Below are 20,089 nucleotides of genomic sequence, written 5' to 3'. Positions count from 1 at the left end.
AATTTATAATAAGAAGTATGACAGTTTTGTTATTTTATCACTTATCATATCGCAAAGAAAACTCAATCCCAAAGAGTACAAATTTATAAGTGATCCAATTAAATGTATAGTGTACAAAGACTACAAACTTATACTCGCTCATCATCAAAATATATTATTATGAATAGTCTAAGTAGAATTTTAAACTCCGGCCTTTTCATTTTGCACTACATATTCACTTTGATCATTTCCTGTGAAGCTATCATAGAATGCATATAACTTTACAAGATAAATGACAAGATGACATAAATACATCATATAATTAGTCCTTTTCCTCAAATCATTTGGACAAAAGAAACATCAATTGACAAGCTAAGCTCCACGTACATACATTTTACCAAATTGAGAAATTAACAACTTTTTTCAGACAGAAGATTTCCACGAATAGAAGTTTCTAGGTGTTAGGTCAAGCAACATATATAAGTATGAAATTGTGGGCAATTTATATTAAGGAAAGTAGTAGACAAGGTTAGTGATCTGTTATTTTCTAAGGAAATTAAATAAGAAAAATACTATAGTATATAATAATAAAAATATAGCGTGACAAAAAATGTCATTGTTCCTTAATCCGTAATATTAGAAGGAAATGTTTCATTGGATAGTATCATACAAACAACCACATGCTTATTTTTAGGATTCTTCTACCGTTTTCACGGGTCGTAGTCATTGAAGTAGGTTATGGTTCAACTAAGGAAGATAATTTTGAGCATTGTTATTGTTTTTGTTTTTTTTTTCATCCTTATTTTCATATACAATATTGTCACAAATTTAAGCTAACAATAAAAATATATGCCTTAATTTTATTAATAAAAATAAATAAATAAATAAATAAAAACTTCAATAATAAATCCTTTACTTTTGTATATTGTGTTATTTGTGTACGCTGTATATGCCAGCCTATATGGTCAATATATACAGAGCATATTAGACTTATAACCTTTTTGTGTAAATGTAAAACAAAGTAGGAAGGTCATGTCTTGTAAATTAAGACTAACGTATATGCTCAAGGACTCTTTATTCAAGGATAATTACACAAGCTTGGTTAGATATCCTATTAAAGTAAATGTGTGCTTATTAACTATTTAGAGGTAAACTTAATTTTGAGGGAGTTGAAAGATACATTAAAATTAATGTGTGGGAGTTTTATGAATATCCTAGTAAATTTGTGATGCATATCTTATCAATCAGTTTTCAAATGGGTGTTAAACTTAGTTGGTAAAATTATTGTTATATGAAGTAACATCAATATAATGTACACAAAAATTAATGCTTAAAAAACATGATTATTTGGTAAAAAGTAAGGATGGTAACCCTAGTTTCAAGGTTACATCAAATCAACTTCAATTCTCACTATACTATGTTTGTATGTATGATATTATTAGATCCATACATGTATAACACTCATGTATATAAGTGTGTGCGCGCTTAACCTATGATTGCATGATTTGAAAACAATAAAAACACATGTAGAAACACAATTCTCCAAGCTCAATCTTTGAATTACTCCTTCTGGTTTTAAATACTTGCTCCATTTCTCCATGTGCGGAGTTTTAGGAGGAATTGGGAAAAGTAATAAAAAATAGAGATAGTGGGGTAAGTAGAAGAATAAAAAATTGTAAAAAGCAAAAATAGTTGAGAGAATTGGAGGAAAGATAATATGAAATTAATAAAATATGATTTATGTTTGGTTCACTAGTTAATTTAAATATTGTAAAAGCTTTCCATATAAGGAAATTGTGCAAGTATTTAAAAAGGACCAAAAATGAAAAGTGGAACAAGTATTTAAAAACGGAGTGAGTATTAATGTAAATGATTACGTATTCTATGTTGATAGATTTAAGTAGATTTGATAGGAAGTAAGTTTGAGAAATCTCCAAGAAAACAAGATACACAAAACTCACAAAGGCATTCAACAACGGTTCAAACTACCTATACTACTAACTCCATATAGTAGCTGAGTTAGAGGCTATAGTACGGTGTACATACTTGGTAGAACCTTAAGCCATGCATCAACACAGTTGGTGCCTAATTAGCAAGTACTAGCTAGATATATAGAGTTAGCTAGAGAGAGAAATTTGAATTGAAGTTACTTCAATCAATTTGATGGAGTGTGTTTCCATCCATCAATTGCATGTGATGAAAGAAGACATAAAATTTTACTACTATTACGATCTACTTCTTGATTTGATTTAAAGTTATACACGAAATTGATTTGATATAAATATTACTATTTTTTTAGGTTTTGCATTGTGTACATATTTTTCAATTCACAATTTTGACCCTCTATACTCCTCTCATTATCAAATATTATTGCCTTTGTTTAAAAAAACAAAAAAATTATTGCCTTTAAAGAAAAAGTCTCTTTTTATTTTTATTTACTTTTTTTTTTGTTTAATTTTGATTAATCAAACTCTACTTTTTTTTTTTCATTTTAAATCAAACAAATCTCACTATCTTTGTTTTTCTTAATAATATATATTTATCTTTAATAAATAAAACGCAATTGTCCTTTTTCTTTCACTTTTCAAAAAAATTGTACGTAAGATAAATTTGAATTGTACGTGAGGATGAAGGGGGTATCAATTGCAGAGTAATAAAAACTATAGTCCGTTGATATTTTAAATCTACATATTTACTCCATACTACTTGTACTCAAACAAAAGAGGAAAATAGTAAGGTAGGACTAGAGGTATTAATTCAGATATTCAGATTGAATTCGATAAGGCCGGATCGGTCTATTTTAAATTAATTTGATTCATGCTAACTATTGTGTTATTCATACAAGTTAAAGTTAAAGTTTAAATTTAAATTTTTTTATTTTATTTATTTATTGAATTAATTTTGACGCCTCTAAATAGGAAAATAAATTTGGAGAAAGGGTTTCTAAGAAACATGGGATGGATTGATAAAATGTGAGTCAGTGAGTCAAGCCCACACAGTGAGTATCACGAAATGCCAAGCAATATTAACCTCTCTTTTTTTAGTTTATTCCTAACTTTTACTGCCCCTGCCCTGTCTGTCCTCACCCCTTTTCGACACGTGTCTCTTTCATTGTTTCAGCCATTTCCTTTTGCCTTGTGTTTTAAGCAAATCACGATATTTTCAAGGAGCACTCGTCGGTTCAACAGTACCATATTGCTTGTTTGCTAATTTACCACTCCTAGCTCTTATTCTTGTCATTAGGATCCCTATTTAATTTTATGCAACTAGCTTAGATTGTATATTAGTACTCGTATATACTATAATAATCATTTCCTTATCTAATTTCGGATACTGTTCTTAAAAATCTAAATTCAAGACCGCAATCGATCATTTTCATTATCTATTTGGATGTTGTTCTAAGTTATAGTTACAGCTCTTACAAGTTGCTTATTTTGTTTGTTTAGAGGGAGCATTCGAAAAAGTCTGAGATTAAAATAACATGTATGAATGTATGATATATCCGGAAAATTATCCTAAGTAACGCACGAGTACTTTTAAGTCAAATTTTTTAAAATAATAAATCGTAAGAGTTCAAATTTAGTCACGGTCATTTTTCTTACCTTACAAAAATCAATATAGTGACACATTATGTTATTGCCTCTAGTGCATAAAGTCATAATTTCAGAAAATCATATAAACAATAAAATCCAACAGCAATAGTTAATAAAAAGGCAAACCTAAAGCAAATACTTTTTACAAAGTAAAAATTGGACAAAGAGAATGAAAGGAAAGGATGGATAGAAGATTTCCCAATTTGGGCCGATTAGTGGTTTGTGTAAGTGATAGGTCCAGATCTCTTATTTTAAGGGCCGAATGGAATTTAAATCATATGGGCCTGTCAGATAAGAAGCCCACTATATTTAGTTCTAAAGTTGTACTTTTAATTTTAGCCCACCCCTTTTCTGACTCTACCAATCCAAACACCAGATTCATCACCATCCCCCCATATCCCCATTTGCCAACTCTCTTCACCTCACCACTAATCACTAATCACTAATCACTGTTGAGTAATTTAGAGTATGAGACAAATTTCATGTTTGTTTTGCTTAATTAATATAGGTGAAGGTGTTTTAATTAAGTAAAGCAAAGAATTAGAAGCAAACTAAACGCAGTTTAGAGTGAAGAACCTCGGTTTAGAGGGATGAGCAAGGAGAAGCAAGGGAAGCAAAGTTGCCCTATCTTCTGCTGCTGGTCTGCCGCCCGGCCGAGCAGCCAGTGCCCTACTATAAAACTCTATTAAAAATAATACTTTAATATAAAATTATAACTTTGAAATAGGTATTTATATTTTAGAAAACTAACCATGAAGAAAATAAAGGAATAGAATTAAAGAGAATTGAATTTGCATTGGAAAGAATAGGTAGAACTTGCAGAGGTCATAACTCCAAATTGGGTGATTCTTGAGCTTAACCTCAAAGATTTTTCGAGAGGAACAAATTTTCATGAAATAGCAAAACCCCAAAACTGACTAGAAGTGCCCGAAAATTGGCTCCAAAGATATACGGGCAGATTTTCTTTCAGAAAAGAGGAAAATAAAAGTAGGAAAAGGTTGAAGAAAAAGAAGAGTAAAATAGAGGAAGATAATTGAGTTTTTGGTGTGAAGAATTTGAGAGGTATGAGGGGGTATTTATAGGCTAGCTCATGCAAGAATTATGGTAGGAAAATGTAGGAAGAATTATGGTAAAAAGAATTTAGGAATTACTTGGAGAAGAGAATGAAAGAAATATGGAAAGTTTTGATATTAAGGTGATTAAGATAATAGAATTAAGGAAAGTGTGTTGTCATGAAAAATAATATGGCAAAAGAGATTACTTGGGGAATAATCAAGGAAGATATAAGGTAGGAAAATAAGATGATAAAATATTTAGGAGATGGAGAAATAAAATTAAGGAAAATAAGAGATTTTAAGGAGATAATTAAAAATACAATTTTGCAAAATAAATCATCCAAAATTTGACCATGAGGGCCGAAAATATTGAGCTTCGATAGCTCAAATTTTCGGATCCTATTAGTATATTTTAGGGAGTTATTTTTCTAGATTTAAGGAATTAAAAATAATCGTGTAAATAATATTTATTGTATAAAATAATTAAGGGATATTCTCAATGGTAACCCCCTACAATTGCTACTCACCAACGGTAACTCCCCTTTTTTTGGATTATACGAAATGACCTTAGTTATCTTTTTTCTCCTAATGATGGTGTTTTAACATAAAATTAAACTATGGTTAACCAAAATAGCAAAATGACAAAAATGCCCCCTTTTATTTGACAGATTTTATTTTAAAAAAAAAAACAATCACCCCCTTCCCCCACCAACCTGCCACCACTCCCCTGCCCAACCCATGCCGGCGCCGGCCTCCCCCTACCCCCACCAACCTGCCACCACTCCCCTTCCTTTGCCGACACGCCAGCCTCCCCCTTCCCTGCCGCGCCCTCTCCACTCCCCCATCCCCCTGAACCACGAGTCCATGACGCCCTCTCCCCCAAAACCTCAGCAACCTACAGCCGCCCAACCTCCGGCAGCCCACACAGCACCAATTGCTCCACCAATTCGCCACCTATATTCGTCAATTCGCCACCAATCAACGCTGGTCACTTCCCAGCTCACCTTAAAACCGTCGCCAATTCGATTTTTACCAATTAATCTCCCTTTGCAATCAACAATTCAGTCAGCAACAATTGTAATTTCAACCACAATGGCAGCTGCTAACATCAATTTAACGCCCTAATTGAAGACCCAGATGGTGCGATCATGGAGTGCGCTCACGAGAACGGTGACAAACCCACAAAAATGCCATTAACGGATGAATTTTCGCCATTTAGTTTCGGTTGGGGTATCAAGGTGAGGCCATATGGGCGGTCCTCAGGGGTGGGGAGCAGTGGCAGGGAAGGAGGGTGAGGGACGGCTGGTGTAAGGAGAAGGAGAGAGAAAGGGGGTTGGGAATGAGGTAGGCACCGGAAAAGGGGAGGGATATGGCGGTGGCTGGCTGGTGGAGATGGTGGTGTGGATGATGGTTGTGGTTGTTAATTTTTCTAAATGTTTTTCTTTTTTTCTTTAAAAAAAAAACTAACCATAGTTAATTTTAATTGACTATTTTATGTTAAAACACCATCATTAATGTCATCTTTAGGAGAAAAAAGAAAAGTAGTGTCATTTCGTATAATCCAAAAAAAGGAGGGTTACCGTTGGTGCGTAACAATTGTAAGGGGTTACCATTGAGAATATCCCAATAATTAATTAAAGAGGTACCAATTATTCACTATATAAATTAACCTAGAAAATTATATTTTCCACACTAGGAAAATCCGAAAATCTTAGTCAATAATTAGGAATTTTCGGACCTTATTAATTAAATAATAAAATATAGTTTTTGCTTTAATTAAAATATCCGAAATATATAAATATTCCAATTTTTTAAATAAAATAAATGGATAATAAATCTTATCCAAAATCCAAAATAATTATTGAGTTTTAAAATGTATTTGACGCCAAAATTCAAATATCATTTTGGCTCCAAAATTCAAATAGTGAAATAAATTACTAACATACCCTTTTAGAAAATATTAATTAATTAATTAATTAATTAGAAAATACGTTTAGAAAATACATGGTATTACAACACCGCCCACCATCACCCAGGCCCAGCATGGCACGACACGACCCACCTCCTAGCACGGCGAGGCATGACCCGCGATGGCCTGGCACAACAAGATGCTCAGCTCTAACCATAGTTATATAAACTGATAACTAGTATGTCAATATATAAATGTGCCAATGTATTTAAGGAAATGGTTTTCAAAAAGCATAAATAAAAATTTGTATTTCGTATTAATCTTTAATCAACACTCATCTCAAATTAATTTTTATATTATCACTGACAAAAGTCTTCTAATATTGAGTAATCAATTCACATATAATCCGATTATCAAAAAAAAAAAAAAAAACACATATAATTGAAATGCAAGTTAGGTGGCATATATTGATTGATAATTATATTTTGCATATTTTTTAATAAATATTACTAGGTTTATTATTTGGATGATATACAAATTGATTGGATCATGCAAGTCCTTGTCAATAGAAATCTTTTATGGGACCATTTTCCAATATTGTTTCAGCATAGGAAGATAAAATTCAAGATTTTCATAATTAATTAATTTTTTTTTTTTTTACGGGAGAATTAATTTGAATATTGAACAAGCCTTAAAAGACCAACTGACCAAAATTAAAGAATCACCCAAAAAAAAAAAAAAAAGCCAAAACATCAATAAAAGACAACAAAGTAATTTGGATCTTCTACGTACATTTGAACATCCCATCGACCATCAATAGTTTAGTACATGAAGATGAAGATGCAATCAATAGTAGTAGATCACACTAGCTAAGTAGCTAGCTATAGTTGTACATTTTTGCTTGCTTCCTTTCAACTATTCAACTAACTACTCAATGTCATGTATTACAACATCCAAGCAATTACAACCTACAACATTGTTTGTCCTGTCAAAGCAGCTACAACTCCACATTCCTTACCCGGCCCGTTGATTGGGCAGTTTTAGTTCATAAGTGTCCACACCTCTATTATGATGAAATTGTATCGATAAATAAACTACTTCTACTTAAATTCTCAATTATATTCTCAATCATGTAAGAAGAAAGATTGTATTGGATTGAAATTTTTACAAGTAAATCAACTCAATAATAAATGTCAGGCTCTTGAAATTTTCCATCTTTAATTAAGGACCAGTACTAGTAGAGACTGCACCCATGACCTCAAAATATGAAAATAATCAAATGAAACCTCTATCAATTACATTAGCTACTGATTAGTTTTACTTAAATGAAAGAAGAAAGATATTCAATTGCATGATCAGCTTAAGAGTCCACATTTTGTTTGTTTATGATATATGAAGAGTCATATGCTGATCTTGAATCTTAGATATCACTCTCCAAGATTAAACCAATCTATTTAACATTTACATGAACGTTCTTAGCACCGAATAGTTATATGCGAAGTACTAAGTGCAATATTATAAGTATATTAAATTAGTAGTACGTATTCATTTATTCTTAATTAAGTATAATTAGATTTTATAATTTCCGACAATGAATAGGAAAAGAATTTTCACACCAAATAAAGGATATTTTTCATCCTCCCTCTACTACATGCTACTCAACACCAAATAGTAAGCTACTAAGCTATAGTAGAAAGAATGACCAACGTATAAACTTTTGGATTATAAACTCAAAAAGTAGGTATACCAATAGGCTTTCATGATAGGTTGGTCCAAAAGCTGATATCGATCTTTGACTAGCTTCTTTACACTTTTATATAAATCAAGTTTAATTAATTAATTACAACTTTATAGTAGAATTTTTTTGCTTACTTGTTAAACCCCACATTTTCGCTAATTAAACATAACAAAGAGCCCCCCTTGTCGTGTCACAAGGTGACATCTTGTTGTTAACATACTAAGCTTAGTGATATGATTAGCAATAATAATCCAAGGTAGTATCTATTTATAATAATATAAAAATGTAATGTTTTAAAGTCCAAATATATTGTTGCATGATTACATATCATAGTTGCATATTACTAGCTACTAGCAAGCAAACGTCTTAGAATAAGGAAATTGTGTTTCCTAGGTTTTTGACTACGCACGAGTGGTCATAAATATACATATATCATACTATAGACTATAGTATTATGATTGAGCATCGTTGTCCAATTAGTTTATTTAGTCAAAGAAAAAGTTCGATCAATTAATGAAGAACAATTTAAATATGAGATAGATGATCGTGTGAACAGTGATACGAACATTAAAATTTTATAAATCTAATACTTCATACATGTGATGAAGAGGATAAAAAAATGTATATCCATAGTATATGTCTACCAATGTTAATGAAATTTAACTTGAATCTTGTTTATATTACTTATTTTTGTAAGACAATTTTTAATTATGATGATGAAATTGAATGAAATTTATGTAACTTAAATCTCAACGCTCAATAAATTATTTAAAACTCACTTTTCTATTGTTATATTGTCTAAACTACGATACCATGCATATTTGGACCTAGTATGAATTCATGAATCAACAATCACTTTGTTCTTTAATCCATCTTAAAATTATATAAGCAGGTCTATACAAGGCTAGTACAACATGTTTACATTTAAACTATCCACTGATTTAAACATATATAAGCAAGTCTAAACAAGCGTTTTTCTAGTGAAATAATTGTCGCACACTCGCACTTATTTTATTTTTACTCGTTATTATAACTCATAAGTAGTGTTACTATTTCTAATTTAACTCTAGAAGAATAAGTGGCGGATGAATCAAGCAAATATAGAGATCTTCAAATGTGGGAGTTGAGGGGATTTCAACTACTCAAATACGTAATATCTAGCTAGTTTACATTAGTCACGCATTATATCATTTGGTTGAGAGACGGTCACATTTCATGTATCGTAAAAACGAATAATAAGATTTGTAGAAGTTTCAAATCCTAATTTAGGTAAAAAAAAATATAATTAGGCGTTTGATCCATATTCTATTAATCCTAAACATATTCGATATAACCTATCTAACTACCATCGTATACCTAATTAATTAGCATTATGTTACCAGCTTTATCGAAATTCAATATTCAATTAATAAAGTTCGTAATAATTAAGGTGGCAAAATGTACGGAGTATTACTTAAGATATGGTTAATTCAATTTATTCTGACTTAATTCTATCAATTTATGTACAAAAAAAAAAAGTCATTTCTATATATATATATATATAATCCATATAAAAAATGGATCAATAATTTTATAATCCATATCACAAATAATAGTATTGGGATTATTGATCTACGATGCATTGATGTATATGGGATATCATTAGATCAAAGTCATATTCTTAGTATATAAGCTTAGGTTTTTAGTGTGATTTAACATATAGTTTGTATATACACTCACGCGATAATCAATCCATGGAAAGGAAAATGATTTCCTTAAATATTGTCATGATATCAGAGCAATTAATAACTAGTCATATGACCTCTATAAGCTAAGGATTAAAATAAAAAAATAAAAAAAAATAATGTAGAATTAACCCAAATGATAAATGACTTACTATTATTATTATTTTTTTTGAAGGGAAATGACTTACTAATATTAGTTGTATGAAAAAAAATCATATTTATAACAAAGTAAGCTACTAATTATGGAATAATAAAATATATAATTTTATTTTTAAAAAATATAGTCTAAGATACGCGGCAGTCAAGTATGAAAACTTAATATTGAACATATTGGTTCATTTACCCACCACACGGTTTGGACAAGCATCGGAATAACCAGCATAGTCCATAGACCATAGACCATACTTGGTACAATGGTACTTTCTTCTTCTGCCTACATTCTGTTTACGTGGTACTACGCCTACTCCTCTACTACTATACATCACCATGTTGTTTGCCCTAACCTATAAATGTTTGTCAAAAAAATCTATCTATCCTAATCAAGATTAACCTTATTCTAGGGTAATTAATGTATAACTTCACTTAATAATATAACCATATAATTAAGTATATATGATCGCTTGATCGGTATTATTAGGCTAGGTTAAATTCAGCTTAGCTCATATGCTTGATCGGATTTTTTTTTTTATTTTCGTTCACATATCGCTAAATATCGATCTTTAACTTTGTATTTAAAATACTTTTGCAAATTTCATATTTTAAAAATACACGTCATTATTAATACACAAATATAATGTAATAATAATTTTTATCTTAAGGAGTGATGTACAAATTATGTCGAAGTTTAGTCAAATTTAAAGGTCGGAGCACTCAGATCAAATCAGAAAAGTTCATGACTGTAAAAAATGAGGATTTTTTTTTTTAAAAAAAAATAAAATAAATTGTAGTTATATACGACACACGATTTCTTAGCAAAATAGTTGTCCTTATTAAATCTTGGCAAAACACACGACATGCAAAACAACTCATAGCATCGCCTATACAATCAACTAAAAAGAGTTACTCCCTATTGATTAGTAAATATCATGTCCCTGGTTGATCATTGTATGAGCAATTAAGAATTAAAAATGAATATGAAACCAAAAATTGGATACACACCATCAATTCATTTCTTAAGACATTTAGCCAATAGTCATAGGGTAATATGTGCAAGTGTGCAACAAACATGCATATGCATGTAACTAACGTTCCATACACCTCATAGGAATTGGAATTGAGGAATTTACTTATTATCTCGACAAATTAAGACGACGTCACCTAATTAGTACGATACTCTTAAATGTTTTGGGTGTTCTGTTGAATACTTGAATGTGCAAATTTCATTACATACTACTCTAGTTTGAATGATATTTGTCGCTTCTTTTTATGGTAAGATACAAGAATTTTAAGTGACAAACAGCATTTTATCACTTTCATGTATGTGCAATGTGCACTTATTACGGATGACATAGAGCCTAAATCACGTTTAGATTATTTAGCAACACGGAATATGTCATTTTGCGAGCATAAATGTATGTGATTGACGCGTGCTTGAACGCTCTATGTGTTGCAACCTGAATTATATATTCTCGGAGCAAAATTCTAAATCATTATTGTTGGTAGAAAATTGTATATGATGGGGGTATTGTTTCAATAAAATTAAATTTTGTAGTGCTTACAAAAATTAATTAAGTATTTGGTGATAGAACTATATTAGGCACAAAAATTTGTTTATACCCTCTCTGTCCTAATTTAATTTGCCTACCTATCAATTAAAACACCTGTGTTAGAAGATTGGTGTTTGCATGGTTATCATTTACGAAGAATTATCTTAATAAAAAAGCTAGATGAGAAGAGAGATGAGTGTTGGGCCAAGGGTAGAGGGAAGAAGTAATAAAATGATAATGGCCTTTGTTAAATTAAAATTCAACTAAATTAGGACAGATAAAAAGGAAATGTATAATTAAATTAATTAGTTGTAATTTTATAACATGTGTAAACATTAATTAAAAAGTAGCTACTACTTGGGGGGGGGGGGGGGGAGAACACTAATCAAAGTAAAGTCATTGATCACACAATTTGTAAACTATTTTGTTACTATGTATGTTTTTCTAATGTCAAACATAAAGTAGTTCATACCAAAATGAAAACCACTATTAAGAATAACGGGTAATTTATGTCTAATATAATCTGTGGGCGCCTGGCAATACCACCAATAAATACACTAAAATATGAACCGGACAACCGACAATCGACAATCAACAATCAACATTCAACAAATGTATCTTCTATTGGCAAGAAGCTTTTCAGTTATAAACTTTTAATGAATGAATAGTAATCTTTCTAATTACACAAACTTAGAATCCATAAATTAAGCAAAAGATGAGTCCTTTTCAACAAAATAGAGAGATCAAAGATTATAATCTTAGTTAAGAGATGATTTTGCATATTTTGCCCTCTACGCAGCTTCAAACACGCAGCTAAGGGAGGCAAGTTTAGATTGACCCTAAAGGACACGTTCCACATTCTCCCTATTCCATACTTTTCTTTGAAAAACCATTGAATAAAAAGGGAAAAAATGAAACAAATAAATGTGAATGAATAGTAGTAACAGCCTTTGCTAGTCTTTGCTAACAAACTATGGTCTAAAATAAACAATAAAATTTAAAAGCTAAAGGTTTACTACATGACATCATAGAACATTTCCTATAACTGTTACATGCTCTCTTTGACGAAATTAGTTATAAAGAGATGAAACTAGCAAGTTACATGAAATAGTAAAAGTTGGCTACTGAAATTGAGAAGTTAGCTAATTGTATGAGCTGTTTGTACAGTAAAACCGTGTTTTTTCATTCTTTAATATTTATACATTAGTAAGCGAAAAAATCCAACAAATTCAAGTACTCCGTTAAATTTTTTGAAAGAAAAAGTATTATTTAAGTCACTAAACATATTGAAATAATTAAAGATATATTGAAGAGGGTGATCCAAAAAGAACAATGTAGCTCCATGTTTTCAAAAGCTTCTCAATTAAGTCATTAGTAAATTTCTAAAAAAATTTCAAGATACATTCATGCCAAACAACACTAATTATTCAAATACATTAAAATTAAATGTAGCCTAACAATTAATGGATTACCAAATAGAGCCATACATAATACAACATATATTGAAAATGACATAATTGTGTAGATCTCAGCTCAACTGATAGAAACTGAAAAATTAAAAAAAAAAATCTCGTAAGTTAAAACCAATTATAAACAACCAACCCAATAACACTGTCACATGGTATTACAGACTTACAATAACAGAAATACCTCATGTATCACACATATGCAACATAAATAAAAATCACCACGAGTTTAAGAAGGTGCAATTATAAAGAAAAGGGACTTTGAGAGAGACTTAAACTTAAAATAAGAGAGAAAACCAAAAAAAAAATTAATAAAAAAAAGCATGTAGTGTAAGTGCGGTGCTTTGGGTTAAACTAAGCTAAGACTTATCTCATGTTTGCTTCACGTAAGCAGCTAAAATGTGACTTTGCTTTTTCGCGTGGCTTTAAAGATTTGTCCTCCTCCTTCCTCTTCTTCTTCTTCTTCTTCTTCTTCTACTTAAACATTTCATTTCTCTCAACCCCAAAAAAAAAATATTTACAAAAAATTTAGTGAGAAAAAAAAAACATCATTCATCCCTAAAAAAACAACCAACCCAATAAAACACTCACCTACTTTTACATACACCCTTCTTCTTCTTCTCTTTATATCAACCCTCTTCTTAATTCTTTCACCACCAAAAAAAAAAAATTATGTAAGAACCCTAGTTAAAAAAAAAAATTGCTTTGATACTGATTTGAACTGAATTGAATTGAATTGAAGTGATCGTTACAATGAGTTGTGCAAACCCTGGGAGTAGTAGTAGCGGAGGGGGAGGAGGAGGAGGGAGTGGTGGAGGAGGTGGTGGCGGACCGTGTGGTGCTTGCAAATTCTTGCGTAGGAAATGTGTGGTAGGGTGCATATTCGCCCCGTATTTCGATTCCGAACAAGGGGCTGCTCATTTTGCAGCGGTGCACAAGGTGTTTGGAGCAAGTAATGTGTCAAAATTGTTGTTACATATTCCTGTTCATAAGAGGCTTGATGCTGTTGTTACTATTTGTTATGAGGCTCAAGCTAGGCTTCGTGACCCCGTCTATGGTTGTGTTGCTCATATCTTTGCTCTTCAACAACAGGTACGATTTTATTAATTAATTATTAATTATATCCCCGAAATTTAAACTTTGTGGAATTTTTATTTTTCAATCTAAATTGGTTGAAATTCAAGTTGGTTTTTTGATGAATTATGGTGTGGTTGTGTCTTGGTGGCTTTGTCCTTGTTTTTGATGGGTTGTTCAAAACTCATTTTCATCATGAAGCTATATCACTTTTGAATTACATTTAATGTATGAGCATTTGATTTGTGTACAAACTTGTATTAATTAATGATCCGTTTAGATGGTAAAGTCTCGTGAGGTATAAGTAGTAATCTGTTTAATTGCATCATTTTCTTGTGTAATTGAATTGAAACGGATAAAAATAACAGTTGTCTATTGCATATAATAATGTTCAGTTACGAAAAGAAAATGTGGCATTCACATTCAACTGACTGACTAGTTTGTTCAAATTTATTAAAATCAATGGTGAATTTATGTTTAGAAGATTCATTTCCATTCCTATTTTTCTAGAAAAAAATTCAATTTTTTCTTATTATTGATTCCTCGAATCAAGATTTAATTTATCATAATTAATTAAGATGCTAACTGACCAATCTCTATTTTTTTTTCATTCATTGAATAATAATCAAATTGAGTCCATTGTCCTTGTTCATTTAGGTGACATACAGGTCACATTTTTGTTCAGTTTTCATCTAATACATATAATCGAATTAAGTGCAATTGATCTAATTCTCTCTTATATATAGGATACATCTATATATAGATTTGGAGCATATGTAAACATTATTGAATTATTAGGGAAAATGCACTCTAGGATATGACCAATAATGTGGTCTATCTTATTTTATTAAATTTCATATCAATTAAGCATTAAGGTGTCTTATATAGTGACATTATTAAATGAAGAATAAACTACACTAAGTAACTTCTAAGCAACCTAGCTATAGTTGAAATTATATTCAATGTAGTATACAAGTTCTAGTTAACATTGACAATTAAGAAAGTCATTAATTAATTACTTAACCAAAGAGGGAAATAACAATCTAACACTACTAAGCTACATTGTTCATGTACCTCCAAAAAATTCATAATTTAGATATGTAAACAATATTACTTGTCAAATTGGCTGCCCCACTAATTTAAACTTTCTACAAAGAGATTTTTTTTTGTAATTATCAATGTTGTTCCAATTAGAGAAATTTATACACTGTACCACTTAAGAAATATGTATAATCCCTTCTGTCTTTAATTATAAAAACGCCTCATTTTATAAACTACGAGTATATGTATAGTGAGAGGGTAACATTGTTAGATCATAACGGAAAAAATTTAGTACAAACTTGGGGCCGGGGATGGAGAGAGGGAATAATAATGATTGTGGTTAGGGGAAACAAGTATTCAACTGCGTTACTGAAATTGAGGATACATTTGGATTGCCATAAAACAAAGAAAAATAGTATGTTAGGAGGATCGAAAACTGCAGCTAGCATTAGTAATATTTGTCTGGTATTGTGGTGTTAAAGGTTGGTTAGCCAATTTTTTTGTGCTACGTGAATTTAGCAGGTAATAAGGAATTGGTCGGTTTCCCTTTATTTATTTTTTTGTTTATTTTTCTTCTATTTCTTTATTAGGATGATTTAAGAATTTTCTTTTCGAAAAAAGGATGATTTATGTATATTTATTTTCTAAATTGATTTTGCTAGAAAAAGAGTTAACTTTACCCTTGTTAATTTAATTTATATATCACCATTTTTTATGTATGTTGGCTTACCAATCCCCCACATGTTTCATCAATGGCTAAGTTTGTAGGGACATTATGTGTCATTTTGACTTCTAACTGAAAATTTTCTTCCCTCATTTTTCCTGGTCTTGAGTATTCACTAAGGTAAGTAGTTACCTTGAATTTATAAAAATAATCCATCATAATTTTGTAATACTAATAGTTGATTTTGAAAAATTATAAAGATTTGATAGATTTGGGACCATTAAGCATGAAATATACTTATTCTACCTATTGAGTCAATTACTCATTGAATGTGGCAAAAATACACAAATTAGGATGCGTTTGATCACATTAAAAAACCATGATCCAAGCTAATCAGTTTTAATCAAGATTGATCAGTTTCAATCATGTGTAAATATAAAATGAATATCATAGCTAATCAAGTCTAACAAGTGAAGTTTAGGTAAAAGAATGCACCATTACTTATAAAAAGATACAAAAGATAAAAATAAGTGTTGTTAAACTCAACACAATATAGATGATTTAAAAAAAAAAATCTCAAGGAAATAATACGCATGTGTAGTTTATAAATTATTTGCTAAATAGTTCTAATCTAGTTTTTTCCAATTAATTTTATGCTTATAATATGGTTTTATGATTGTATGATTTGCATACATGCTGCTTTTTTCTATGTGCTACTTTTTATTGTTTTCAAGAAGAAGTGGATCGATGATCCATATGTTTATGGGATCGAAGTACCATGTTAGCGTATTTATGCATTCAAGTTAAGATAATTTGTATAGATTTTCCGCAAAGTAGCTGAGAAAGAGATTGAAAACAAAACATGTAATCATATGATTAACTTGGAAGCATACTCGATCTAGAGTTTATATTAAGATTCTCTTGAATATATTAAGAAATAGTATGTAGACTATGTACATACAAAACTCCTTGTCTAAATTAGTTATCCTACATCAATTTTAATATGTTCTTTTGAGTTATCTTCTTACACGTTAGTCTTGTATATAGACAATCTTCATAAACCTTGAATATAATTAATTCTTTTGTGGAGAATATATTGCTCCTTTGAAATTGAATGCCACGATGTCTTGACCCTTGGTGGTAAAGAAAATACAGTCCCTATAGTTCTAATAGTAATATATTTATAATATGAGTGGCGGTTTATTATTCTTGAATTTCTCTGCATCATTATTCTATGCGTTTATATCACTAAAGAATGAGTAGGTGATGTTTAAATTATGTTGGTTAATTAAGTTGTACTAAGATTTTTAAAAATGTTTTCTTACTCCAAGGTTGTGAATTTACAAGCGGAGCTCTCATACTTACAAGCACATCTGGCACACCTAGAAGTACCAACACCACCGCCTCCGCCACCACAACCACTAATGCCGCCACCACAACTATCAATCGCCGACCTTCCATCAGCATCCACCGTGCCTGCCACTTATGACCTATCCTCACTATTTGACCCAATGGTTCAACCATTATGGGCCATGCAGCAGCAACAACAGCAGCAACAACGAGGCCCAATGGACCAACGCTCATATGGATCAGGTGAAAGAGGCCCAAACATTGGGCCATCCTCTAACATTGGAGGGGGTGATCTACAAGCAGTGGCACGTGAGTTCCTTCATAGACATGGATCACCAAGTTATGGGCACATGCATGATCCATCACCTTCATCATCCATGTCTAAATGAGATAATTTGACTCCAATTTAACATCAAGTACTTGACCCGAAACCGTTTTGAAATGGTTCAGATTAGGAAATTTGGGTTAATATCAGTACAATTTGGATAACTGATTTGCTCTTTGTCGTAATTATTATTGTTATAATTTTTTTTTTCCTATTTAACTTTAATCCTGCCTTAATTGGAATTTTATGTTATATAAACTCTAGAAAAAGAATCAAATTTTCGTTAATTACATGTAGGTACCGTATAATAGAAAATTAAGTACTCTTTTTTTTTATTTTTTTTTTATGCTGCCTCCAAATTTCTTATATAAAATTTGCTTTGCCTTGTTAGTTTCATGTGTTTTAAGGGTTAAATCTTAACAAAATTTACAAGTATCAGGAAAATAGAAGGCCAATGTGCAATAATAGGGTTAATTTTAAACTTGGGAAAAATTGCAAAATTTTACAAATGTTCAAGCTTCATATATGTGATGGGTTGTATGCAATATGTATTAGATACATTGACACAAATGTATCTATGACTGAATTTTGTTTGAATAACAATATATTTAAATTAGTAATTTATCCAACATATCAAAATAAATTAATAATCTATACTATATATTAAAAGGCGTTTATAAATTCGTGTATGTGCCATGTATCCCTTCTTAGACTTGAACCCCAAACCTCATCGAATGGAAACCATATGTATTACCATCTTGACTATAATTAATTCATGCTCTATTAATCCAAATTTATATATAAATACATACATGTATTATAATGTAGAATAAATTATTGTTGTCATTGTATTCTAATTTACCCACGTTAAAAAAATTAATAAGTCTTTTAAAACGTCTAATATAAAAATGAAATTATTCAATACCCGGGGCAAAGCCCGGGTCACAGACTAGTTTTGTTTTAAAAGCATGTAATTATGATATTTATGTTATCATAAAAGAACTTCAGTCAATGCACGTTTTTTTACTTTGACGTAAGTCCAAAAACTTGTCCAAATCCATTAAATATTATCTAAATTTGGGTTGAGTTCGATTCAAAATTTAACTGAAAAATTATGTCCAATTTACATTAAAAAGAGAAAACCTCTTGTTTGGATTAAGAGTAGTTCAAAGCACACACATAAAAGCAAAAGCTATAGTCGAATAACTAAGTCTGAAACTGATTAGACTTGAAAATTTGAAGTTAAGCTCGTTACAAACATACATGATACATACCATATTGCCAATTTGTCATAAGTTGTTGCTAATTGATGGGCCACAATCAGGACTAGGGTGCCGATACCATGTTGTCACAATTTCATGCTACAATAATACACTAACGCACATATCCACACTAAGTATTGGTACGTTTCAGCAACCAAAATGTAGCTTCAATATGTATTAACATCCTCACATTTCTTCTTAATGGATTCACTTATGTATTATTATTGTCCACAATTCATGCATTCTACTCATTATCTCTTTAACGCACACATAATCAAACCAAAGGAAACTCGTTATCTCTCTAACGCATACATGATTGCTAGTTTAAATTTTATTGTTTGTTTCCATGGGTTGTTCGTGGGAGTGGTGGTTGGGTTGACACGATAGTGGATGGTGGTTACTAGCGATGGCTGTAATGTGGTGTTGATGTTTGTGGCCATTGGGTGATTCGATAGTATTAGTTGTGCCAAGTAAGAAAGTGAGAGAAGGACAATTTGGTCTTAATGGTGTTGATAGATAGAACTTGTCGATCGCATTTAGTAGTTCACTTTGGATTAGGTTTTTAAACATATATTTATCAATTTTACTAAATTTATCAAACAAAACCCTTGATATACCCACTACACACATTAACGCACATTACTAGTTGTTAAATTATCTCAATCGAAATTAAAAATAGTAGATAAAATGTTATTCGTTTGCAAAACTTCATGTTTCCAACCTATTAGTCAAACTTCCCAAGCTATCATTTATCCAATGCCAACAAGAATGCATGATTCTCACAATTTTTAAAGTTTTTCTTGATTCATCATTTCATTTGTTTCTTTTAAAAAATCCCCAATTCCATGTGGAAGAGAGAGAATTAAACCCCAAATTTGATTAGAAAAAAAAAGACCCTTTAAATCTTTAATTATTTTGAGATGTAACTTTAATTATTTTCCTTTGAGTGATTCACAAACAAAACAAATTCATCCAAAAAAATAAAATTAGAAATAAAAATTCATCAAAAAAATTGGGTATGACTTTTAACTGAGCCACTTCCTCACTCACTAATTAGCACAAACAAAAAATCAAACAAAATCCTTCAAATTTCTCGATCTAAAAATTCCCCAAAAATTTCCCAATTTCTCTCTCCACCGATCACCATTTTCCCGATCAATTGCCGGAAAACTGAACCCTAATTCCCAAATTCAACCTCCATTT

The 20,089-nt window shown here is 30.8% G+C and overlaps 1 protein-coding gene across 1 annotated transcript; it reads left to right on the top strand.

The window, feature by feature from the left end:
* Positions 1-12,986: 12,986 nt before the first annotated feature.
* On the top strand, positions 12,987-18,066 carry LOC110721415 (LOB domain-containing protein 30-like). Its single transcript, XM_021900556.1, has 2 exons — positions 12,987-14,262; positions 17,281-18,066. The coding sequence occupies exons 1-2, from the start codon at positions 13,924-13,926 to the stop codon at positions 17,686-17,688; spliced, it is 747 nt and encodes a 248-aa protein (XP_021756248.1). The 5' UTR covers positions 12,987-13,923; the 3' UTR covers positions 17,689-18,066.
* The last annotated feature ends 2,023 nt before the right edge of the window (positions 18,067-20,089 follow it).

Source organism: Chenopodium quinoa, unplaced genomic scaffold (assembly GCF_001683475.1).
Source record: "Chenopodium quinoa cultivar QQ74 unplaced genomic scaffold, ASM168347v1, whole genome shotgun sequence".
NCBI classification, from domain to species: domain Eukaryota; kingdom Viridiplantae; phylum Streptophyta; class Magnoliopsida; order Caryophyllales; family Amaranthaceae; genus Chenopodium; species Chenopodium quinoa.
This window is presented reverse-complemented; position numbering and strand designations above follow the sequence as displayed.